This window comes from Ictidomys tridecemlineatus, chromosome 10, assembly GCF_052094955.1.
Source record: "Ictidomys tridecemlineatus isolate mIctTri1 chromosome 10, mIctTri1.hap1, whole genome shotgun sequence".
Classification (NCBI taxonomy): domain Eukaryota; kingdom Metazoa; phylum Chordata; class Mammalia; order Rodentia; family Sciuridae; genus Ictidomys; species Ictidomys tridecemlineatus.
The window spans coordinates 138423966-138450270 of NC_135486.1; the positions used below are offsets into that span (position 1 = coordinate 138423966).

A 26305-nucleotide genomic window follows, 5' to 3' on the forward strand; every position below is an offset into this window, starting at 1 on the left:
TTCACAAATCCCTCTTCCAGGAAGCTGTCCCTGATGCCACTCCAGGCCACGGAGCCCTGACCCCCATGCTAGGCAGGGGACAGGCCAGGGGCTTCCTTCTGTACTAGGCAGGACAGGATGCAGCCAGGGCCCAGTGTACAGGCCATGGCAGTGATTGACTGTACAAAGGCAGCTTGACTGGCAGGTCTAAGCACCCTGCTCCTGAAATGCCCCCCAGATAAGGCTGGGCACAGTGCCCAGGCCTCCTGAGCACAGCCAGTGAGGGCTCCCTTCAGTGTGGGAACAAGTGAGCACCTATGTCTGTTATCCAGAAACCAGAAAAAGGGGTGAGACGATGGCCTGGAACCCAAGAGAGCAGGCACAAAGAAGTCTCTGCCACCTCAGGTGGGCAGCAGGGGCTGGGGCTCAAGCTCCTGCAGATTTTTCCAGGGGCACAGCATTTGGTTTTTAGTCTTTTTTATGTTTATTGCACATCATATAAAACCAACTGTGCTGAATTTGACAGACAAGGACATTCACAGGACGTGGAGGCCCAAGCTCTGCTCCCCTCCAGCTCTGCTGGTGCTCCACACTACTCCCAGGCCAGAAGCAGCTTCCACCCGTGGACAGAACCCACTAACAAACAGGGGTCTGCAGGGGTGTGCCGGGCCCTGGGTACTGGTGACAATGACAAGTCTGGGCAGCTGTGCCAGAAGCTGCCCCTGAGGCAATGACATTGCTGGTGACAATGACAAGTCTGGGCAGCTGTGCCAGAAGCTGCCCCTGAGGCATAGTGGTGCAGGCGGCCTGCAGATGCCAGGGTCTGCTGGTGGTGACTGGGATTGGTCTGAGTGCAGAGAAGGAAGACAGGCTGGCCAGCTGGGGCAGGCTGGACCCGACAGACATCTTGGGACACACTCATGGGGCAGTCTGCCTGGGCCTAAAGGACACCGAGTGGCAGAAGGGGCAGAAATGGCCTTCCCTTGGCCAGCCGGGGTGGTTTACTGCCCCTCTGGAACAGACTGGCAGGGCCTGACAAGCACTATGCCCTCTCACAGGACCCTAACTAAGTGGGCACCATGCTCCAGCTACTGCAGCAGAAGCAGGTCAGGAGGCGGCAGGTGGGCTGATGTCCTGAGGCCCAGGCATGCCTGTGGACATTTGACCCTGGGTACCCAGGCCCTCCTGGAGATGGCCAGAGGGGGGTGACTGGTGCTGGGCACAGATGCCATAGGCCACTGGCAGTGGGAATGGGGCAGGGCCCTGTCAATCCCACTCCCCTTTCTTCCTGCCCACACGCCGTCGCCCCTTCTGCTTGAGCTTCTCCTTGCGGGCTGCAGCGGTGGTAAAGGTGATGCAGTGGGCGTCCAGGATGTCCAGCAGCTTGCCTGTGGCCACGCGGATGCCATTCTGCTTCAGTTCGGCCTGCAGCTCTGCCAGCTCAAGGGGCTGGTATGTCAGCACCTTCCGGTACAGGGCTGGCGTGGAGCGGACGTAGCGTCTCACAGCCTCCTCCGTGTCCACTGCCTGGACGGCTGCCTGTGATGCACTGACCGCCTCCTCACCCTCCTCGTCTTCACCTGCAGACTCAAAGGTGGCTCCAAACTCACAGGAGGAAGAACTGAAAAGAACACATGATGTTTTGGGGTGCCCTTCCTCTCTAGCCTGGGGCCAGAAGCCCCTCTAAGGGAAGAAGGGTGTTTCTGTGTCCGTGTGGGGCATGGCATGGCAGAGATGACCACCCCCCAGGGTGGCAGGATCTCCTGATGGTACCCCACAGCTGGGCTGCCTGAGCTGGATCCCCCATAAGCCATAAACTCTGGGCGTGTGGGCAAGGAAAGGTCTGCCACCCAGGCTTCCTACAGTTCAAGCCCAAGACAACGGGCTTCTGAACATCACCATCAAGCCGCACTGAGCTCACCCTCAGCCCTGCTAGTCAGAGGACACATGAGGCAGCCCTGTCGCTTCCATCCAGTTACCTCTGTGAGCTGAAGGAGCTGTCACTGGCGTCCACACAGGTGGCCATGGATTCCTGGGAGGCTGGGAGCTGAGTGTCACCATCAGGGCCTGGAGACGGCTCCTCAGCTGCTGACTTCCTTGAGTGCGGAATGCTTTCACCAGGCTGGTGCTTTGGATGTCGGGGGCCCTTGGCCTTAGTGGGACCTTTGGACCTTTGGGTCCTAGGACCTGCAGTGGCCTTGGACTGGGTGTGGCCTGCCCGTGAAGGCCTATAGGTCTCAGTGGTCAGGGTCTGGCTGCAAGGTGCCTCCAGTGGCACTTGTGAGGACTGGATCTCATCCTCAGAGTCAGACTCCAGGGTCTGGTGAGTGTACTGGAAAATCTCCTTCAGTTTCAAAATCATCTGGCGTTTAGGGAGAGGGCGGACTCCAAACCTGGATGGGGAAACAGGTGAACTTCGACACAGCTCTGCAGCCTACACACTCCAAGCTGTTCCATGTCAGCACAGAGCAAACACCAACGGATTCAAGGAACGTTTCCATGGGACTGACACTGGAGACACTTGTCCTCCAAGAACACTCATGCGCCAAGCAAGCTTATGCTGCACAGTACCCACGAGGGCATTCCCATAGTGCTCTGCAGCGAGTTCCCCAGGTGCCACTCACCCTGTGGAGCATGGAGACCTGTTTCCTTACGGTGACACAAAGGAGTCTCATTGGTTGGCTTCTTTTGGGCCCATGTAATCTGGGAGCAGTATGCAGAGAGTCCCAGGCCATTTACCCCACCCCAGGAGCCACACACTCCCTGCAGAGCTGATGGCACAACTTCTTCCCTGGCCTGGCCCAGCAGTGCCCATCAGATCTGAAAGGCCACCTGTTGGACAGTTCCACTCCCAGTCTTGCTGAGCTTGGTAATGTGCAGGAGAGAAAAGACTACATTTGAGCAAGCTTTCAAGAACACCACCAACCTGTCCAGCTCTTTCTTCAGCAACGGGGTCTCCATGATGGAATACCGTGGCATTGGAGTTATGGGCACTTTGGGGGGCAAGTTCTTCTGATTAGCACCTTCTGGGTAAAACAGAAGAAGCAAAAATCTCAGTCTGAGATGTGGATCTGTGACCACTTCCAGTTCTGCAAGTGTCACCAAGAGAAATACATCTCTCAAAGACTCCAAGCAGCACTTGGCCCCATGAGAGCAGAGATACCCACCCTTGTTTGGAGTCACATCTTCCCTTTGGAAAGCAGCCTACAGCATAACCTTGTATAGTACTGATGCCCAGGAAATGGGCCCCTGGGGCTGCTCAACCCAACAGCCCAACACCTGATACAGGGCTGGCTTCAGATAATGGGCAGCACTGACAGGCTTAGACATTAGTACTTTTTAATAATTCAACAATAAAGACAAATAACTCAATTAAAAATGAGCAAAGACCTGGGCACAATGGGGCATGCCTGTAATCCCAGCTACTTGGGAGGGTGAAGCAGGAGTTTGAGGCCAGCCTAGGCAACTTAGATCCTGTCTCAAAAAGTGCTTGATGTATATGAGGACACGAATCGATGTGAATATACTGTGTATACAACCAGAGATATGAAAATTGTGCTCTCTATATGTAATAAGAATCGTAATGCATTCTGCTATCTCATTCATATATATATATATAAGAAGTGCTTGATGTGGCTCAGTGGTACAGTGCCTGCCTAGCATGTGCAAGGCCCTGGTTCCTCAAAATCCCCAGCACCTAAAACAAAACCAAACAAACAAAAAAACCAGGCAAAGAATCTGAGCAGGCGATTCTCCAAAGATATATGAATGTCCAAGAAGCACATGAAAAGACACTCGGCATTGTGAGCCATCAAGAATATATACAAACCAAAACCACAATGAGATGCCACTGGGAACCCACCAGGCTGGATGGAATGACACAGCAGTGAGTGCTGGCCAAGGCAGGGGAAATCACAACCCTCACAGCGGCTGGTTGGGAAGGATGGAAAATGGAGCAGCTGCTTTGGCAAATAGTCTTGCACTTTTTTCTTTTTTGGAGGGTACCAGGGATTGAACCCAGGGGCACTCTACATGAAGTGTGCAGAGCAGTCAATTCGAAGGGACAGAAAGTGGATGAGCAGCTGCAGGGCTGGCAAGGTGGCTGCTGACGGGCTTCGGCTCTGAGGCGGCGAGAACCTCTGGAACTGTACCACAGGGCGGTTGCACAGCACGGTGACTGCTGCAAACTACCCAACAGCACATTTTAAGAGGGTGAATTTTATACCATATAAATTGTATCTCAATAAAGCCATTGCTTCTAAAAAGACAGAGATAAATGAGGGCCACACGGACTCTCCCTCTCATCCTCCTGTGGCCACAGGGCCTCTCCAAGGCTCTGCCTCTTATGGTTTCAGAGTTTGTCTCTGAGCCTCCCTCAGATTCTGACTGAGGTGCCCAGGTCTCAAGCTGCTGCAAAAGTTCTCACAGCACCACTCTGGGAACTGGTAAGAAAATGCAAATTCTAAGTCCCCAGAGGCCTCCTGAAGCAGAAGCTCTGGCATGTTAAAATGGCACATGCACTTTTTTTTTTTTGTACCAGGGATTGAATTCAGGGGCACTCAATCACTAAGCCGCATTCCCAGCCCTATTTTGTATTTTATGTAGAGATAGGGTCTCATTGCGTAACTTGGCACCTCACCTTTGGCAGAGGCTGGCTTTGAACTTGTGAGCCTCCTGCCTTAGCCTCCTGAGTGGCTGGGATTAAAGGTGTGTAACTGGTGACACATGCATTTAAGAAAAGAAAAAGTGTGTGTGTATATATAATATATCTATATATAGAGAGAGATAGATATAGATATAGATATAGCTATAGATATCTGGACACAATACCTTTATCTTATTTATTTATTTTTATGTGGTGCTAAGGATCAAACCCAGGTCTTCCACAAGTCCTAGCGAGCGCTCTACTGCTGAGCCACAACCCCAGCCCCGGTGATACATGCATTTTAACAAGCTCTCAGCAACTCTGAAACCGCTGAAGTTACGGTAAGCACCATCAATGGCCTGACTGATCTGGGATCTTGGAGGGAAGGAAGCACCAGGCTGCAGTGCTGTGTGCTGTGTCCGTCACGTCTCAATGCAGCAGGCCCTTCCTCCCTTCACTCAAAGTGCCTGGATGGGAGCCGAGGCTTTCAGCCTCCTAGGGTGTCTAAGATGAGCCCCACTTCCCAGAGGGGGAGAGGAAGAGCAGGGGCTCACAGTCTCCCCATTCCTGTTTTTTTTTAAGTCCAGGGGATTAAACCCAGGGGCACTCTACCACTGAGTTACGTCCCCACTTCTTTTTATTTTCCATTTGAGACCGTCTCAAGACCTTGCTAAATTGCTGAGGCTGGCTTTGAACTTGTAGTCCTTCTGCCTTGGCCTCCCAAGCCACTGGGATTATAGGCGTGCACCACCAGACGCCACCACACCAGGCCCTTCTCGGGCTCGAACCAGGACCTCATGCATACTAAGCATGTGCTCCGAGTTGCCCCAGCCCCTCTTTTGTCTAACGAGAATGGAATTCACATTAAAAATGTGTCACTACATTCAGTGTTGGGCAGCCACCCTCTATCTGGTTCCAAAACATCTGCATCACCCCAGAGGGAAACCCTGTACCCAGTACGTAGTCACCCATCCCTTAGCTCCAAGCATCTGCTGGTCTTCATTCTACCGCTCTGGATTTCTAGGTATTTCATAGAAACAAAATCATACACCATGTGGCCTTTGCTGTCTGGCTTCCGTCACATAGCATAACGTTTTCAAGGTTCATCCACACTGTCGCGTTTTTTTATGGTTGAACCTTCTACAGTATGGATAAAGCACATTCTGCTTGCCTGTTAGTCAGTGGGAGGGACATCTGGGTAACTTACACCGTCTATCAACACTAGTGCTGCCGATGTGCCATAAGCAGCTATCTGAGTCCCTGTCCTGGAGGACTGTGGACACACCGGTGAGTGTGAAATTGCAACTGTGATGTTTGCTGCTAGGAGCTGCCACCTCTGGGGATGCTGGTACAGGGCTCTGGAGGGGAGTTCGTAAGGTACAAAGCTTTTTTTTTTTTAATGGGTACTGGGAATTGAACCAGAAGCACTTAACCACTGAGCCACATCCCCAGCCCTATTTTTTATTTTAGAGACACGATCTCACTGAGTTGCTTAGTGCCTGGCTTTTGCTGAGGCTGGCTTTGAACTTGTGATCCTCCTGCTTCAGCTTCTCGAGCCACGGGGTTCACAAGCCTGCACTACCACGCCCAGCTGGTACAGAGTTCTAACAAGTTCCCAGGTGAGCACTAGTGAGATCCAGGTCAGCTTAGGAATGCTGACCAACTGGCCGCGGAGAATGAGCTCGACAGCCTGCCAGCTTCCCAGCGCTGTGGAAACAGGTCTGTAGGCAATGGAAGGAAGGGCCCCCCAGGTGAGCATGCCTTCAGCATCATCAGCCCCGTCCCATTACTGCTCTCCACACCCCTGCGGGGTCAAACAGCCTACAAGACAAGATCCCTCCCCACCCTCATGGCCACTCACTTGGCGTCTCCGGCCCTTCTAACCGCTGACCTCGGTGGGCACTTGATGTCTGGGCCACAGGCGAAGCCTCTGGAGACTTCTGCTCTTCCCCATCCCAGTTGTCCCACAGAGCTGTGTTCAGGAAGCTGAGCCTGCTGCTCCCTGAGGAGCCGGCCTGTGGGGACTGCTGCTGAGGTTCTTTATGGGCAGCACAGCTTCCTCGAATTGGAGTGGTGCTGGGGAGTCCTGGGGAGTGGCAGTGACTGCTGTCTAGAGCCCCATGGGCCCGTCTGCTGGGACTGCTGGTGCTCAGGGGGCCAGTCCGTTCGAGGTTCAAGTGGTCAATTGGAATTGGTGAGAGGGGCTCAACATGCCAACAACAGTCATCCACTGGAACTGGGGGGTCACTATCCTGCAGTGGACTGCTGTTTCCCTGATGGGAGGCCACTTCCTGCTCATCTTCACTGTCCCCAACTTCCACCACTTCGCTTGCTGCAGCCTGATTTGGCAGGAATGGCCCCAGCGGTGAGAGTTTCTGGAACCTGCTGGTGACATCGGTGAGGCCTCCTATACCGGGCTGCTGTGCACGTGGAGAAGAAAGTGAGCAGTACCTGGGGCGGGGACCAGAAGGGCTTCTGTAGACCTGCCTTCCACTGTCAGAGGCTCCTGGGGTGACAGGTGACATCTGGGGCGTGATCACTGAAGACTGTGCAGCTTCCTGAGCGGCCCTGTTTTCTGAGGCGGCGCTGGGCATGTGCCGACCCATCTTGTCCCCTGGAGTCCTGGGGACAAGGCTTGTTATCTGGGTTTGTGATGAGCAGTCACGACTTTTACTGACCAGTGGAGTGGCAGGCACCAGCCATGAGGTGTCTGTGCTGTCCTCGTGGAGGCTGCTCTCCTGGTCACACAACAGCCAGGGGACCCTTCCACGGCCCAATGCATCCTGATTTTCCAGTTCTCCCTCTTCTTCCTCCGGCTGTATCCCAGCTCCTTCCTTCAGTGGGCTGCAACATTCCTGATCTGCATCAACATCAATGACTGAAAATAGTTCAGAGGACCTGGGGCTGAATTCTAGAACTTTCCTGTCCTCTGGGAGATCATTAGAAATGGACTTTGTTTTGGTCTGTTCCAGTTCCAACTCTTCATCTGAATCCAGTAAAAGGATAATCTCATTCTCTTTGCTCAAGTGGGATGGGAGGTCCTGGGAGCTGGTACTCAAGCAGTCAGGCTGTGACTGGGTCAGGTCAATGGGTGAAGATTTTTCTGGAGAAATCGGGACACCCTTAGTTTTGCCTTCTAACATGGAACTACATCCTTTGCCTTTCCAGTGACCTGGCTCTGTGAGTGAAGTGAGAAAACTATCGTCCCTCTTCTGCCTTAAAGGTACAAGTGGGGACAGTGAGCCTGGGGAGGCCACCCGGGAAGCACCACCGTGTGACTGAGACGCTGCTGGGGATGGATCACCTATGTCAAGGTGGAACTGTGACTGGCCAGGACTCCTGCCTCCGGGGGGCTGTGACAGGAGGTAGCATGGGTGTGGCGGGGATATCTGCTGTGGAGCCAGGGGACAGGCCATCTCCACCTGCCTCTTCCTGACAGTGCCACTCTGCTCTTCAGGGCTGCTCATTATTTGGGACAGTTCAGATCCTTGAGTTGATGAACAGGCCTGTTGGTGATTGTGGATCTTGACTGGATGCGAAAGGAAGCCTTCTTTTCCCCCTGCCTGGCAGCCCCCAGAGGGCCTCGGGCCAGGTGCCCCTGTTGGCACCTCTTGCTCGTGGGTCTCTGCCTCCCCTGTGCTGACTGAATGCAGGCCCGGGAGCAGCGGAAGGGAATGTGGTGCGTTTCCCCAGGTGGCCGAGGCCTCCTCTTTACCAGGCCCAGACAACTCCGATTGTTCTTGCTTTTCTAACTGTTCATCACTCTGGACCCTTCCCAGCATAGGCCCAGCCACTGGACTGTCCTCCCCGGGGTAGTCACTGTCCTCCTCTGTGTCTGCTTCTCTCTCCCGCTGGAGTAGCTTTCGCTGAGTAGCTGCAAATTCATAAATTTCTTCCATCTCTGCTTCATTGACCTGCACTCTGTCTTCTTGGTGGCTCTCTGTTTCCTCCTCCTCCTCATCCGCCCACACTGCCCTCAAGAGCTCTTGGAGATTCTCCACTCTGCTGTCACAGTTCTCATCTTCCTTCTCCTGCTGTTCGCCCTCGGAGTCCATCAGGACAGGCACCTGCTCACACAGGTGAACGAGGTCATTCACACCAAACCTGCAACAGGAAGCACTGTGTCACCACCACTAGGGTGGTGGCCCAAGCTGTCTTCAGGAGGAGGAGCAGCCAAGGGATTCGGCTATGGCCTTCCCCACTCTCCCACTCTCCTGCCCAGGATACCCCAGCCACTAGCTCTAGGAACCAGAGACCTACCACATTTACTGGGCTGCTACAAACACAGGGGTGTGTAGACAGAGTACGGGATGGAGGGGTTGGCAGGGATGCAAATCTGCACAGTGCAGGCTGCCCTGAGAGGCCCCTGGGACAGTCAGTCAGAGACAGACCAGAGCAGGGCAGTCAGCCACTGCCCCGAGGCTCTGGGACTCAGCATTGCCTCTTAAACACAGGGGCTGAGCTGTTCCTTCCCAGGCACTGAGGAATGAGGCAGCCTGGGAGGAGCAAGGCTTTACCCGCAAGGCCCTTGAGGTGGCTGGGAGGCAGGATGCCTGCTGCTGCTGCTGAGCTCACAGGGGATGATCAAGAGGCTGCAGTGTGGGGATGCTGAGGCCGCGGGTCAGCCTCTCACCATGCTTGTGGCCTGGCAGAATCCTCCCTATCCAGGGCTTGGCATCCCAATTTTCAACTACCATACTCTATTCAGAGTTGTCACTGGTCATAAACTTGGGATTAAAATTGGACTTTCAAAGTTTTTTGGGGGAAGGGAGTAATGGGGATTGAACCCAGGCATGCTTAACTACTGAGCCACATCCCCAGCCCTTTTTATGTTTTATTAAGAGATAGGGTCTTAGTAAGTTGCTTAGGGCCTCACTAAGTTGCTGAGGCTGGCTTTGAACTTGTGATCCTCCTGCTTCCGCCTCCTGAGCCACTAGGACAATAGGTGTACTAGCAGACCTGGCTAGGACTCCAAGTTTTGACTGCCTCAGTCCTGACATTCCTGCAGCACAATCTTCCCCTGAGCTGTCAGTCTGCCAGCCCTCACCACTGACTCAAAGACTGTGAAGCTGTGGAAGGAACAGTCCCAACCTGAGGGCCAAGGAGCTCAGGGCAGGGACCAGGCACGGAGGCAGGCTAGTATCTGCTGTGTAGAGATAGTGCAGGAATGCACAGGCCGCCTCGAAGCTCACGTTGCTCAGTAGGACACGCTGGGTCAGATCACCATCTTCTACAGCAGAGAAGCCTTCATTATTTACCTGAGAATAAAACAAAACACAGAAGGTTAATTGACTGGACAGTTGTGACTTGGAGTGAGCAGATTGTCCAGATGTCTGTGTGTCTTGAGCCTGGGCCTTTGCTGTGCATTTAGTTGGCCACAACTCTGGAAGATGGGCTATAACATTTCTCTTTATTTTTTTTGTACCAGGGATTGAACTCACAGGTGCTTAACCATCAAGCCACATCCCCAGCCCTTTCTATTTTCTATTTTGAGACAGGATCTCAATAAATTGCTAAGATTGGCCTTGAACTTTCAATCCTTCTGCCTCAGCCTCCCAAGCCACTGGGATTACAGATGGATGCCACCATTCCTGCCTTGGGATATAACAGTTCTTATTTTCAAAGTCACATTATGGGTGGATGTTTAAGGAGCTAGTTCATTTTCCTTTGACAAGGTCTAGAGTTTTCTGACACAGACTAATTTCTTGGATTCCTATAAGTTAGAACATGTCTGAACAGCAACTCAATCTTAAAGAGACTGATGTAAGACTTTAAAAGAGTACAAATGGAGGAAAGAGGGAACAATTCTGAGGGGAAAATAAGGAACTGAAAATCTGGCCAGTTGCAGTGGTACACGCCTGTGATCCCAGAAGCCTGGGAGACTGAGGCAGAAGGATTGTGAGTTCAAAGCCAGCCTCAGCAACTTAGTAAGGCCCACAGCAACTCAGCAAGACCCTGTCTCTATTAAAATACAAAAGGGGGACTGGGGTTGGATCAGTGATAGATCACTTGTCTTGCATATGTGAGGCACTGGATTTAAAACTCAGCACTACATAAAAATAAATAAATAAAGATACTGTGTCCATCTACAACTAAAAAATATATATTAAAAAAAAATACAAAAAGGGACTGAGGATGTTGCTCAGTGGGATGTTGCCCCTGGGTTCAATTCCAAGTAAAAAAAAAAAAAAATTTGACATTTCCCAGCTCTGCAGCCTTCCCTTCTCCATAGAACCATAGAAGCAGACCCTGCTGGCAACCATCAGGAAGCCTGCTCTGTGACAGGACAGCGGTGTGGGGTGAGACGAGTGAGGAAGGGAAAAGGCTGCATGAGACATAAGAGAGGGCCCGGTCGGAGAAAGGTGGCAAGGGAGGGCGAGAGGTGTGCTGGCCACTGCCCTGCGTACTTACATACTGAATGAGAAGTGGACATCGGGCATAAAGCACAAACTTGTGGGCATAAAGCACCTCCCCGCTGTCCATCTGGAACTGGACGTCACTCAGGTGTGGGTTATTGACCATGGCACTGAAATCAGCAGCCAACAGCCCCAGGGAGACCTGCAGAAGGAGAAAAGGAGGAATCCTAGCTTTTCTAACTGGGCCTTGAGGGCCCCAACAGGGGGGGCGCTAGGGTGGGCTGAGCCAGGACACTTGCTCTCCTCTTTAGAACGTGCCTGCACCACCTCTGGGTTACCTTAAAGCCCTCAGTGATCCAGAGGAGCAAGACACTACTTCTGTCTCAGGTTCCCTAGCATACTGTGCTCCCTGACCCACAACGAGAGGGACCTGCAAGTGCATTACGATAAGATGTCCTCGCAGCCTCTGGGATTGTGTGTGCACATGCTGTCACACCCAAGTCCTCAGAGCAGCCTGATGTAGCAGACCAGAACCCTGAGCTCAAGGTGCTCGGCGACCTGCCATTTCCTGACTATACGTGGTGACATCACCAGGCTGGCCCATGGCATGAGGTGCTGGGTCTCCTGGGATGATGTCCACTCTAAAAAGTACCCAACTTCTGGGGCTGGGGTTGTGGCTCAATGGTAGAGCGCTTGCCTAGCATGTGCAAGACATCGATCCTCAGCACCACATAAAAATAAATAAACAGGGGCTGGTGTTGTGGCTCAGTGTAGCGCGCTCGCCTGGCAAGTGCAGGGCCCTGGGTTCAATCCTCAGCACCACATAAGACACAAATGAGGGTATTGTGTCCAACTACAACTAAAGAATAAATATTTAAATAAATAAGTAAATAAATAGATAGATAGATAGATAGATAAATAAAGGTGTTTAAAAAAAAAGTACCCAACTTCTAATGCTCTCTGCCAACAACATGGGACACTGGACCATTAGTTGGAGCCCAGGACCCACACACAGAGGGTCACAGCAAGTCCCTACACAATGAAGGAAACGAGCATGTGAGCAGATGCCAGGATGAGGAAGCTGCAGTCAGCAGTCCCACTGGGCTCCCAGGACAGAGAGGCTCCAAGGCTTTGCTGCTGAGGTAACCCACAGCATCCAAGGATGAAGGGACAGAAGCACCAGGAGGGGACTCAGGAGGGCAGGTGGGCGCTCTGCTGGCTCCATTCAAGGGCCAGTCAGGGTGTCAGTCATCTGGGAAGCAGAGACCAGTATTCGAGCACCAGTGGCCAAGACCATGGAGCTGGAGCAGAGCCAAAAGCCTGGCCTGTGGCACAGAAGCCCATCCTTACCGAAGTGTGGTCACCTCTCTCAGGAGGCTTCTCCTTGAATGGCAGGACAAAGCCAGTCAATGGAAGGCTGCTGGGCACCGAATCTATCCCTGAGAGAAGGAGTCACTCATTAGAACATCACTTCCTGGCAACGTCAACCACCAAGCAGGCAGCACCACCTTAGGCTGGGCTGCACCAGCAGTGCCCTGGCAAACTGCCAGCCAAGGCCACCTGCACTTAAAGCACACCCCCAAGACTATTCTCACCACCCTTCCTGAGGGGGAGGTAAAAGGACAGTAAAACAGACAAAGTTAGCGAGGATGGCTCAGTCTTTGGTTGAACTTCTTGCAAAACTGTGACAGACACAAATGTCCTACATCACATTTCCCTCTAAGGAAAACACCCAAGGCCTGACCCTCATGTTGAGCTGGGATGAGCCTCAGGTCTGAGCTACCTGGCCAGCCACATCAGGTAGGGCTGGCCCAAAACCCCACCCAGGGCTCACCTGCAACCCCACTGCAGGGCCATGGGCTGCCACTCAGCCCCTCCTCCGCTAGGTCCATGAGGTCCTGCAGGGCTTGGTGCTCCCTCTGGCTGGCAGAGAGCAACGGGTCCCTGGGGCCAAGGCCTGCAGGGTGGCTGCTGTGGAGAGCAGGTGACTTTTGCACGCTTGGCTCTGGCTGCTCCCACAGCACCAGTGGTAGCTCAGGTTCCTGCCTGAGACCCTGCAAGAAGGTGGAAAACAGCAGTTTGATCACCGTCACGCACTGCAGCAGCCACCTCCCCCACACACGGCTGGACCTAAAACTGCACAGCAGGAAAAGGGCTGTTCTGAGGGTGGCCAGTCACAGCCAGGAGCAGTCCTGGGAGGCTTTCACCCATCCCTGTATCCTGGGCTCTGTCATGGCCCAGCTGGGCCATGGCATCCATGTCTGCAGTCCATCCCTGGGCTGGAAGGGGGCCTAATGTCATCTAAATGGCTGCATGCAGTGAGTGTTGACTGAGGACTTCGTACAGGAGGATCCTCTGAGGAAAGACTTTACTAGTCCCCCTGGGGGTGGAGGGCATACTAATTTTTGGAGCCAAAGTCCTTCCTTTCTTATCAAGAGAACCACTTAGTTGCTAGAAGGAGAAATGAGTGGCAGCTGGTGCCCCTTTGGCTTCCTCCCCTTCTATTTCCTGGACTTCTCATCCCACTGTCATATCCAGGGCTGCATTTCTGCACTCTGGACAGGCTCACCTTGGCTGGCTGCTGGGGCACGATGGGAGGTACCAGGCCCATGGTGTAAAAGGACTCCACAGCCCAGGACCCAGTCAGGGCACTTCCCTCCCACAGAAAGTTCCTCTTTCCTTCAGGCAGCTGTAGACGCCAGCCTGCCTCTTCCCATTCTTCCTTGAAAATCCTGCTGGCAGGAAGTGGTGGCGTGCTGGACAGCTCCACTTCCTCTGAAAGCAGCTGGGCCACGCGGTCCTCAATCTGTCTACCTGTGGTCTCAGAATCCTGAACTAACAACTGTGGGGGGGATGCCGGGGGTTTCTTCTTGCGACTCTTTTTCTCTAGAGATAAACAGAAGTGGCTCAGTCAGTGATGGATCTATTTCCTTGTCTGGAAGCCCCCACTAAGAGGAACTTAGTCATGGCACAGCAGAGAGATCTCTCGGGGGCCCTGCTCCCAGCCACTCATACCTGCTCCTGGTCTCATTCTCTCAGAAAAAGCGTTTTCTAGTATGAGTGCAGGCACAGCTGGACACTGCTCTATCTCAGATCGGGACAGAGCCATGGCCACCAGCAGGTCCTCGGATGGCACGCTGGGCTTGCTAACCTTCCGCCTCTTCTGTGGCTCCTTCTTGTTGGTGGCTCCTTTCCTTTTCAAACCCCTAGTATGACTGCCGGAGCTAAAAGGCACAGAGAAAGGCTGGTGAGGGCATCCCCAAAGCCTGGGCCTCTTCCCTTTTAGGGGTGACAGGAAAAGGATTGACATGCCATCAGTCACCTCAGCTTCCACTGTGCTGATTCTGTTCCTTCTGAGCTCACGCAATCCTAGCCAAAAGTTCAGCATGGGTGGGACACAGAAGGATCTGGGCCCTTTCTATGACTGTCCAGTTGGGATCTTAGCAGACAGACAAAGCCATTGGTGGTCCCTGTAAACCCTGGTTGTGTCTAAACCTTCTGGTGTAGTCAACACTTGATGGCTCTGAGTTGCCTCCTTAGATTTGCACTGAATCTTCAGGTGGCCCCAAAGCAGCCCTTCCTTCAGGGGCTCCAGGGCAATGTCTCTACCCCCGTCTAAAGGATGGGCCTCCTTTCCGTCAACAGTGAGCAGCCTCAGCCAGTGCAGCGCCTCTGACGTGGGCAGTTAGTGTGGAGGGGTCTCTGGCTGGAGGAAACCTGCCTGCCCTGGCTTTTGCAAATGCTGGGTTCTTGCTGGGTGAGGAAGGCTGGAGATTCCAGCGGTGGCCTTGGAAGATCTAAGTAAGCCCTAACTCAGCTCAAGCTTCCTAGGAACCATAACTGCCAAAGGGAAAGGGGCCAGCTTGCTCCTATGAAGGCGGCAGGGCCTGAGCTCCAGGAAAGCAAGCGAGGAGCTCAGGGGCTGGGTGACCAGTCAACATAGGCACCCAGGCCAGCGAGCCTGCCAGAGAGCCACATGCCCAGGCTTGGCCTAGGAGGGTGAGTTCAAAGACCCCTCGAGGGTATCCAATTCCTGTAGCTTTCTATTCAAACTGCCTTCTAGGACCCACATATGTCTAGTTTCACTACTTGGGAGAATTTTAGAAGCAGACATTTAATCTGATTGGCAAGCAATGGGTGAGACAGTCTATTCACAAGCCTCAGGCTGCCCATCCTATAATCTAGTGTGGATGTCTAAATATAAATGGGCTTCTCAGCTAAGAGAACCCCTCTGCCTCTGCAATCTCAGCTTGACCAAGCCCAGTTGCCCATGACCCACAGGCAAGACAGTGGTATAAACAGTCCCCAACCTTCGTCTTCCCTATACGCCTACTAGCTGTCAAAGAAAAGAAGTCCCAAACCTAAAATAGTCTGAGGCCCACAGTGCCTTTGTTCCCTCTAAAGTTGGGATCAACTTGGGTGTCCTGAGCCCCAGGGCAGTATGAGCAAAGCTAACCTGTGTGAGGCACTGGGTTTGATCCTTTGCACCACATTAAAAAACAAATAAACAAACAAACAAAAAAACATAGATAAAATAAAAGCATTCTGTTCATCTACAACTACCCCCCCCCCAAAAAAAAAGTACAAACCACATATCAACACTATCATTTGGCTCCTTTTTTCTTCATCTGTCTCACCTGGGTACAGGAAGACTGCCGCCTGCCTCCAACTGAGCTGTCTGCAGCCGCGCGGCCTGCAGCAGGAGCTGGGGGCCCACCTCCATCTTTACTGCACACTGTTTCAGGTGACTGATTCTGCTCTTGGAGCTGAGAAATGGTTTGCCACAAATCGGGCACTCAGGGATCTGAGGTATGGAAGGTTTTAGTGCCTTTTCAGCCTCATCCAAGCACCTGAAGGAAAACAGTAAATAGGGGAGAGCCAGCCTACCCAGGAACATGGAAGGCAGCAAATGCTGGTTCATTTCAACATGGATCTGCTGTGGTCTAGGCATGTCCCCAAAGCCAGTCCCCCACAGTCTGCTCATCTCCTCGGCAGTTGGCTCCAGAAACTAAATTTAGACATCTGTTAGTAAAGTGGCTAAAGAAAGCAAGGAGAGTTCCAACAGAGTTACCTTGGGATCCAGCAACTCTACTCCCAAGCACAAGCCCTGAAGAACTGAAAACAGGTATTCAAACAAATACATGAAACCTCCATCAGAGCAACTATTCACAAAACCCACGAGGTGGGAAACATCCAACCGTATATACAGGGATGAAAGGATAAATATGTGGTGGCTCCATACAATGGCTGTTACTCAGCTATGAAAAGGAATGACACACTGATACATGGACCACACAGATGACCTTTGAAAACATTATGTTAAAGGAAAGAACACTGAAAACATGTAAGTGAAGGAGGAAAACAAAAGGACCAAGTAATGCCTGACTCTACATCTATGTAGTGTCCAGAGTGAGCAAACCCACAAACCACAATCTGTGGTTTCCAGGGGAGTGACGGAGGGGCAATGGGGTAGAGACTTCTTTGGGGTGATGAAAGTAACCCACAATTGATACTGGTGACAGCCGCACAACCGTGTGGATATAACAAAAGCCTCAGGATTGTACACTTTTATTTTCTTGTGGCACTGAGAATAGAACCCAGGGTCTCACAAGTGCTAGATAAGCACTGAGCTGTATCCCTTGCCCTTTCTATTTTTATTTGGGGATAAGGGTGTTGCTAATTTGCCTAGGCTGGCCTCAAACTTGTGATCTCCCTGCCTCAGCCTCCCAAGGAGCTGGGATCAGGGGTATGTGCCACCATACCCAGCTGGAATTGTGCCCTTTAAATGAGTGAAAAGTATGATGTGATTATATCCCAATAAAGTTGTTAGGTGGCAGGACATGGTGATGACACCCAGGTGCTAGTCTCAATTCCCTCTAGAGTGGGCTGTTCCCTACTTGGGTCGTTTAGGTGGGAGACAGGACGGTCTGTGTTGCTCCTACCTGTTCACGTGCTGCTCCCTCCGGGTCACGTTCATGGCTGAGAGGTTCTTCTGACACATTTGGCAGAAGAACAACCCATTCTCCTCCAGGCTACCATTGTGCGCAGATGCTGCTTCCCTTCCAAACTCCTGCTGCAAGGCCAAGGCCATGGCAGCATCGCTGTCTGTGGCAGGGAGCCTGAACTCATACCCTGTGGAGAAGCAACCAAGATCCATGAGGACAGGGCCACCACCAGACTCTGCCATGTCTATGCCTCTCACAGAGCATGAAGAAACCAGAACCCAGCACCACTGTGCAGGCTTGGTGATGGGGGTGCGGCCCACTGAGACTGGGCACGGGGGCACTCCTGGAACAGCTCTCCCATAGTCCAGTATGCACATGAACCACCTGTGAGGCTTGTTAAGATGCAGGTTCAGATTCAGGAGGTCCAGGTGGCACCTGGGACTTTGCATCTCTAACAGCCACCAGATGGGTGATGTGAGTGGTCCAGGCCACTCTGAGTGGTCCTGCAGAAGCTGTCCTTCATCTTCCACTAAATCCTGCACCTCTGGCACTACAGGGTCACACGGCTCCTAGTCCAGCAGAACTAGGTTTTCTCTTTCAAGCTCAGCCTCCCCCATTGCTGACCTACTGCCCATGACAGAAAAACCACAGCAAAGTAAAAGGTCTTCAGTGGTTAAAAGCAGAGTCTCCAACTTAGCATTAGACCAAAGGAGGAACTGATTCTGACCCTGAAATGGCTGCTGGGTGGCCCATCTGATATTACTGGAGCTGAGCATCACTGTGGCCTATCACTGCAGCCACAAAACCAGGAAGCAGCACCCCTTCATTTGGCATCCTGTTTTCCTTTCTTCCTGTGGAGCTGGGAACCAAACCCAGGGTCTCACCCATGCCAAGCACATGTTCTACCACCGAGCTTGCTCCCAGGTACCCTCCCTTTTTTTTTATTATTATTTTGTTACTGGGGATTGAACTCAGGGGCATTCAATCACTGAGCCACATCCCCAGCCCTATTTTGAATTTTATTTAGAGACAGGGTCTCACTGAGTTGCTTAGCACCTTGCTTTTGCCGAGGCTGGCTTTGAACTTGCCATCCTCCTGTCTCAGACTCCCGAACCGCTGGGATTACAGGTATGCCCACCATGCCGGGCAGCCCTCCCTTTCTTTTCTTTTTTTTTTAAATAAAGAGGTGGAGCCAGGCACAGTAGAACATACCTGTAAACCCAACACCTAGGAAGACTGAGGCAGAAAGATCTCAAGTTCAAGATTTGACTTGGTAACTTAGTGAGAACCAGTCCCAAAACTTAAAAAATAAGAAAAGGGGGTGTCTGGGGACATAGCTCAGTGACAGAGTGCCCTGGGTTCAATCACCAGTACTGGGGACAGGGAAGGTCTATCCCTTCCTGAATCTTAGTTGGGCATAATGTGAAAACACCTGGCAAACAACTGAGTCAAATGTATGGCAGGTGCCAGGCTTAGGCAATTGCTGAGTGACTCCTCTGTCCCTCACTTGTGTCACAAGGATCAATGCCTCTGTAGATATCAACTCACATGCTGTAGACCTTTGGGGCAGCCCAAGAATCCTCATGCTCTCAGGTGAAATCAGGAAATATATTACCAATCTGTATTTATTAGCTCTAGTTCTACCACAATGGTTTCTTCCTAGTTCTTTTCCTGTTGTTATGTACTTATCAGAGGATCCATGCTTTTTAGGCGATAAAGAGGACCATCTGGCTCTACAACACTGACACACTTGCAGTGGCACAATACAAAGTACACAGCACTGTGCAGTGTGGCTTCACAGTGTTTAACCTGGGCCAGTGGAGCCCAACCCACCCACAGTGCACCACAACCCAAGCACCAGCAAAAGGCATGAAATGACACCAGAGGAAAGAATCAAACACATCCAGAAAGTGGAAGATCTTATAGGACAATTAGCGTGGACTCCTAGGAAAGTTAGTGTTAAAACAAAACAAAACAAAACAAAATAAAAATAAAAACCAGGGCACTTGGGGCTGGAATTGTGACTCAGTGGTAGAGCGCTTGCCTAGCATGGGCGGGACCCGGGTTCGATCCTCAGCACCACATAAAAATAAAGACATTGTGTTGTGTCCATCTATACCTAATAAATAAATAAATAAATAAATAAATAAATAAATAAATAAAACCAGGACACTAGTCTAGAATATGACCTTAAGATAGCACAGAGCTATAATACAAAGTGTATTACTTATACTGAGTCCTCACTAGGAAAAAATAAGTTATGAGAGACAGGCTGGAAGCAACTGGGAAATAGGACTATGAACTGCATATAAGTTCAATCGTGGAATCAGATGGATGTTGGTGGTGTGGTTATGCAGGAGAATCCAGCAGTGAAGCATCATAATGTCTATAACTTATTTTCAAATAATATAAATCTATATATTTTTAAAGAAACATACAACAGGAACATTCTGAACCAACTTTGGGAGTACTGGTCAATTCTAGAATCACAAACAAAACCAATTAAGATCTGAAAAACTAAAAAAAAAAGGTATATATGTGGCAAAATGTTAACATATTGTTGAATCTATATGAAGTTATAGAGAATTCATTGTAATTTTTATCAAGCAAAGACTTATATAATGAAATGTCAAAATAAAAAATTTTTTTAAAAAAAGGTACTTTTGTCAAGGAAGCCAACTGAAATGACCAAGGGACCCTTCATTCTTTGGCTGGAAAAGTTTAAACAATAGGCAGAGAGCCTGCCTACAACAGAAATGGAATGAACACTGGTTCCTTTCTGCCCCCGTACTCCAGTACTATAACTTATTTCTGCTTGGAAGAAGAACATGCTTCTCATACCGTTTCCTGCCACCATCTCCTCTTGAGGACTCTGTGGGCTGTTTTCTTCCAGTGCGGCCTCCATGGAGCACTCTCCTGAAGCATGCCTCAAACGCTCAGGGTCTGCTCGCTTGAACTGCTGCATCCGCTGGAGAACCAGCTCTGCAGTGCGGGGTTTGGAGGGACTTGGCACAGCTGCTGTCAAACAGGTTGGAGCAAGGTGGGAGTCACGACTGGGAGCATTCTCTGGCAGAAGAAAATATTCAGTGTCTGTACAACTAGAGAAATAAGACTTTCCCCACCAGAGGCAAGTGACCCAAGGTTCCAAGGGATACTTTACCAACCAGTTTAGGTTGGACCTGCAAGTGTGAGCAAGACTGTTTGCTGGGAACTTGTTTGTGGCGATGACTGGAGGAGAGATGTGACTGCTGATGAGCTTGGGGTCTATTTTTGGGGTGTTTAAAAATGTTCTAAAATTAGGTAGCAGTGGTGGTAGCACAACTCTGATTATACCACTGAACTCTACATTTTAATAAGTGAATTAAATTCCAATACATTTCACAGGAAGTGAATTATATTTCAAGAACACTTATTAAATATTAATGATAAATGTTTCTTTCTAGATCCATTCTCCTTTAACTTGGGATCCACAGAAGGCCTTCAGTGGAGACCGTGAACCCCCTGAAGCTGGGTCAATTTTACAGGCATAGGGTTTTCTGGGAACCATGAAGAGCTTTCATTAGATGCGCAAAAGGGAGCATGAAGGGCCAAGAGTGTCTAGGCGACATTACTGCTGCCGTCTACAGTCTCTGAGCTAAGGTTTGACTATCACTCTTTAGAGAAGCTTCTGCCCATCTTAGGGGGAAAAATGCTATTTCAGGTCAGGAAGTGAAGGTAAGGAAAATTTAGAAACAGAACAGTAGCTCAGAGGACTTGTGGTGCATTATTCACACATGGCTGGCCTTCAGTTCTGCATGCAGAACTTATGCTGAGGCAGGCCTCAATGTGCTGAGGGCAGCAGGAGAGAATGGCTACCTCAAACGAAGAGAAAAGGAAAAAAATAATTAAAGGTCTTTGGAGAAGAGTTAAGACCTGAAGATGCTCCTGGGATCTAGACTCAGCACAACTTCCTCAGCCTTCTCAGCAACCTAAACAAATTGGCTGGCCATTCCAACTTACCCACACTGGAATGAATTCAAGAAAATCACAGCATTATTTTCAGGTTGTGTAACTCCCGTTAGCTATGTAACATAAACATTCATGAGCAATTGTCAAAAAGCAGAGGGCTCCAAAGAGAATTGCATGGGAGATTCACAAAGGGCTCATGTTTTCTATAGTTACAGTTTATAAGTTGGCAAACTCTGGGCCTGGGGCTGGCTGCCTGTTTTTGTACATGAAGTTTTATTGGCACATGGCCACACCCACTGATTTCCATATGGTCTATGGCTGCTTTCACACTATAGATTCAGAGTTGGGTACAGTCATCCCTCTAGGGAACTGGTTCCAGGACCCCCTACAAATACAAAAATGTGCAGATGTTTGAGTCCCTTATATAAAATAGTACAATATTTGCAAAGGACCTTTAAGTCATATCTAGATGACTTATGACACTTAATATAATGTGTTAGGTAACTGTTACACAGTATTGTTTAGCAAATAATAAGAAAATAAGTCTGTACTTGCTCAGTACAGATGCAGTTGTTTTTCCTCAAATATTTGCTATCTGAAGCTGGCTGAATCTTCAGATTCGTATCCCACCTATAGGGAGGGTCAATGACAGTTCTAACAGATTGTAGGGCCCACAAAATCAAAATATTACTGTCTTTGGCCTTTTTCAGAAAGTTTTCCAACCCATGGTTGGAGATAGTGCAAATCACTTCTGTGGTCCTCTCTGAAAGGTGTGGCCATGGTTCTTGCCTGGTTACCTGTCTGGATGCTCTGTGCTCTTTCGCAGAGGTTGGGCTGATTCAGAGCAGGAGCAAGCACTCCTCCCTCCCCATTCACAGAGAGAGCTTGTTCATTTTCTTGCAACTTGGTTGCCTCTGGCTTTTTAGTGCTAGGGTCCTCGCTGCCTAATTTAGGTTTCTTCCCTGCAGGGCCAAGAAGTGTTTTGCTCTTGGTAGTGGATTGTTTTTTTTTTTTCAGTTTGTTTCTGATCTGAGTGCTGCTTGAGGCCTTCTGGGTCTTCTTTTCTCCTGACACTTCCTTGGTCCCATTTTTTTTCACCCTTTGGAAAAAGTTGGCACAGAGTTCTTTAAAATCATCATCTGACTCATCCATCATCTGACCAGTTTTGAGTTTTAAGGCTTTGGGACGGGTCTTCAGGGGAGTAAGGACTGATCTGAGGGCATTTCCACAGTAAGAGAGAGAGAGGCTGCCTACAAGCCCAGCTTCAGTCACACTTTCAGCTCCACCAGCTTCTTCCTCGACTCACCAAGTCCCATGGAGAGTGCACAACTGAGCAAAAAGTATTGTTTTCCTCTCCGTAATGATTTAAATATCTTTCTTCAAATTGGGCCCATGGTTAAACCACATATTTAAAGCTTCCTTCTGCTAAAGTTCACAGCTGAGAAAATATTCTGCTGTCCAACAGAGGCCTCTGACATAAAACACACATGAACTCCGTGCTCAGGTGAATCTCCAAGATCTCCATGATAATGAAGCACATGGGTTGGTTTGATTTCATATCTGTGGAAAACCAAAAGCAGAACTGTAATTCAACAAACATTACCATCATGCCATTTCTTCCAGGAAGGTAAAAACCATGCAGGGTGTGGGAAAAGTCTTCAGAGTAATAACATTCTACAAATGCTCTGTATGGCCTTATTAACATAGTATAATCATCCCACAGGACATCACAACACATCAGGGTATCTAGAAACCTGCCAATGTAGTCTTCCATAGGCAGGAAAAAATATGTGCATCTTAGGAGAGCTTTGCTTTTACTGAAATTTGGAGAACCCTACAAAGGACAGTTGCCAAAGAAATTGGGTAAGCCCAAACCTAGGGAACCTATCTCCCTACACAGGCCTAAAACTACCAGATTTATTAATGTCTTGGGGCTCCATGAATAAATACTACATAAAAGAAAAAGCATATAACCCCAAACATGTAGGAGAGAAAAGGCCACTTCTCTACCTTCTCAGCCCACAAGAGCTCTCCAAACCCAGAGAACCAGAATACTGCTTATAAGCAAAGGTTGAACCAAAGGGCATTATTATTTACTTCAGCACACTATTTAGTGTGGCTCAAAAATCAAAACTGAATTATCAGATGGCAAAGTCCTTCATTTCGAATTCAACAAAATCTCCAATGCCCAGTCTAATTAATCATTTAGTTTTCCAGAACTGGGCAGATAAAGCTGCCCAGAATCTCCTTTGTATGGCGGCTGACTGAGTCTCATCTTCCATGTTATCTCCTCAGAGCAGCTTCCTTTGATGTTTAAGTGAACATTCTCCATGTATTGTCACACATGTTTTTCAAAATGGCACTTATCAAGGTTATAGTCATATACAATGAAAAACCTTTATTGAGTGCTTACTGTGTGCCAGACTGTTCCAATTGCTTTTCAAGTCTTTAACTCATTTAATCCTTACAACTCAAAACAAAAAAATCAACCGTCATCTTTTCTTTACAGCAAGGACCTATGCACAAGCTGAATAAGGAACTAGCTCGAGTCATACAGCTTTTCAAGTGTCGAGGCAGAGATCAGACTCAAGCAGTGTGGTTCCAGAGTATCACTCTTATGTTTTTATTCATTGACTTATCTGTCCCCAACTTAAGTTCAACACTTCAAGAGGGAACAGTGAATTCTTTCTGGCTGATCCAGCACCTGACCTGTAAAAAGGTGCTCAACAACCATTTGTTGATCATGAACTGCAGAGAGTTTGATATAATCGAAGTGAAGGAAGTGGTAGGGAGAAGGTCTGCAGGGAGCAGCAAAGATCGGTTCAGGAGAGCGCCTAACATCAGGCTAAAGCAAACTGATTTCGTCTTGTTGGGATGGGGGCGGCTAGACCAAATTCCACACGCCACAGTGAGGAGCCCCCACGCCTCGGTCGGTGATTGTCAAGGCGGTCGGTCCCCGGTGGGTGCGCAGTCACTACCTGCCGGATGACAAACGGACAGGGGCCGGCAGGACTGGGCGCTCTGCGGGCGCGCTCCCAGCAGGCGCGGGAAGAATGAATGAGTCGGGGCGGGGGGACGCCTCCCCATCCCAGCCACTACAGGCAGGGGCTGGGGGTCCGTCTGGGGAAGAGATGCTAAGGGCCCTGAGAGCCCTAAGGCCAGAGAAGGACCCGATCGCTGGCCGCAACCTCCCGCCCCGCCTCCCTCCGAGCGGCCCCCGTACAGCAGGCGCGGCTCCGGCCTCTGGGCCGCGAATGCGGCCCTGCCGAGGCTAGGAGGTCCGCCAGAGGCGGGTGAGTACAGATCGGCCCGCAGAAGAGCGGGAACGGCTCGAGGGGAGAGGCCTTCTTCCTCCCGGGCGCGGACTCCCAGCCCCGAAGCCGGCTCCTCCTACCTCCGGCGCCGCCGCGGCACCTTCTCAACGAGAGCCTGGCGCTGGCGCATGCGCCCCCCCGGCGTCCCACGGAGCACGGCTTGTGCGCAGGCGCAGAGCGGTCGCGTCAGGGATGTGGAGGGAGGTCTTCCCGTCTTCCTTTGCGGCCTCAGGGGCGCGCTGCGGCGTGGGGCAGGGCGAGTGGGCGGGGCGAGGCGCGGCTGTACCGCTCCGAGGAAGGCGGCTCAGGGTCGGGGCAGAAGCGGGGTGCGCCCCACGCGTCGTGGTTTTGCGGGGACGCTTACGGGTGCAACCGCGGCCCCGTCGCAGCACCTGCCGCGGAGCGTGAGCGCGGGGAAAGGCGGTGGCGCGGGCGGGAGCCTTGCCCAGAGTGGCCCCGAGCCCCAACCTGTTGCGCCAGCAGGACCTGCGGGGACGTCGAGGCCCGCGTAGGGGCCCCGCTGCAGCCCGAGGCCTGGGCGGCCGTGCAGACGGCCGCGCTCGGAGGAGGGGAGGCGCGGGGCGCGAAGGGCGGGTGCCAAGGGCTTGGAGCGGCCCGGCCCGGTCGTCGTCGGTTACTTTCTGGCCGAGCATCTGAGTTAAGTGGGATCCCAGGCGCTGTACGAGTGACCGCTCAGGGCGAAGGAGTAGGTTTGAGGAAAGATAATGTTTGCTGTTTTTTTTAAACGTGTGATGCTCATAATGTAAAAGTCACCCCTTGAACCTGTGCGATTCCGTGGTTTTTCAGTCACAAGATTGTGCTTCCATTGCCCCTCTAATGACCCCTGGTGGAAACTGCTCTCCCTCCCCGTTTCCTCGAGTTCCGTCTCCCCTGGAGTTTTCTGTCTGGCTTTTACTAATTAAGGTTCATCCATGGTGTAGCTGACTTAGCACTTCATTCCTTTTTGTGACTGAATAAACATTCCCTGTAGGTATACACCACATTTTTTTTTTTTTTTAAAGAGAGAGTGAGAGGCGGGGGAGAGAGAGAGAGAGAATTTTTAATATTTATTTTTTAGCGGACACAAAGGTATGTGGTGCTGAGGATTGAACCCGGGCCGCACGCATGCCAGGCAAGCGCGCTACCGCTCGAGCCACATTCCCAGCCCTAAACCACATTTTGTTAATCAGTTAATTGACTTATGGGTACTTCCTTTTTTTTTTTTGGTTACTCTAAATAATGCTGCAAGATTTTGTGTTCTAGAAGTGGCATTACTTGGGTAAAACTACTTCTGGATTTTTTTGAGTAACATTTAGTTTTGTGTTTGTGGGGGTGCAGACTCAGTGCCTCCTGCATACTAAACACACATTCTACCACTTAGCTACATCCCCAACCCTAGCTCTGACTGTTGAATTTCAAATAGTAGAGAAATTCCAAGATTTTTTTCTGTGTGATTGAGCTAGGAGGTATTACTTGGTCTCTGGGTTTGGAATTCTTAGTTTGTAGTATGGTTCCCAACTGGACTAGTTAAGTAGATAGGACAAGCCTGGAAGGCAGCAGGGAAACATGGGTTGTCTGGAGGTTTAGCCTATGGAGATGCCTGCCTGACAATGTGTAGAGGTCAGTGCCATCAAAAGAGGAACTGAGTAGTTTCTCTAGAAGAGGGAGCATGCCAAACCAGTCAGGGCCATAGGGGAAGCCCCAGGGTTTGCTCAGGAGGAAGCAGGAGCAAAGGGAAGCCTAGGTGAGCACTTTCATGGGGCCTTGGCAGGAAAGGCACCTGGGACAGAGTGGACATATAGGATTGGCTGATTTTAATAAGTTGAGACTCAGTGGTAGAGCGCTTGCCAAGCACATGTGAGGCACTAGGTTCGATCCTCAGCACCACATAAAAATAAAGATGATTTGTCCATCTTAAAAAAAAAAACCTAAAAAAATGTATTGTGTCCATCTATAACTAAATATGTGCAAATATATATGAGATACATTTTATGAATAAATAATTCCAGGGGCTTTGGGCTAGATAGTGTTGTTCCCCAGATGTTTGGTACCTGGCCGTGGGATGGTTTAGAGGAAGGAAAATAATGGTGTGTGAGTTAGATAAAGAGGGTAGTGGCT

At 50.5% G+C, this 26305-nt stretch overlaps 1 protein-coding gene across 7 annotated transcripts; it reads right to left on the reverse strand.

The window, feature by feature from the left end:
• Positions 1 to 439: 439 nt before the first annotated feature.
• On the reverse strand, positions 440 to 24418 carry Slx4 (SLX4 structure-specific endonuclease subunit). Of its 7 annotated transcripts, none has more exons than XM_021734877.3 (15): positions 24268 to 24418; positions 22180 to 22433; positions 19767 to 19991; positions 16923 to 17112; positions 15618 to 15830; positions 13996 to 14204; positions 13550 to 13866; positions 12815 to 13034; positions 12331 to 12419; positions 11036 to 11182; positions 9716 to 9882; positions 6486 to 8728; positions 2906 to 3005; positions 1959 to 2372; positions 440 to 1600 (listed from the first exon to the last, which is right to left on the reverse strand). In XM_021734877.3, exons 2-15 carry the CDS (start codon positions 22187 to 22189, stop codon positions 1246 to 1248), a joined length of 4899 nt encoding a protein of 1632 aa, XP_021590552.2. In that variant the 5' UTR covers positions 22190 to 22433; positions 24268 to 24418; the 3' UTR covers positions 440 to 1245. The 7 variants fall into 7 exon arrangements, with proteins under 7 accessions (XP_021590552.2, XP_077880672.1, XP_077880671.1 ...); XM_078024546.1 differs by having other exon boundaries at positions 19767 to 19940; positions 21671 to 22433; XM_078024545.1 differs by having other exon boundaries at positions 19767 to 19943; positions 21671 to 22433.
• Between the last annotated feature and the right edge of the window lie 1887 nt (positions 24419 to 26305).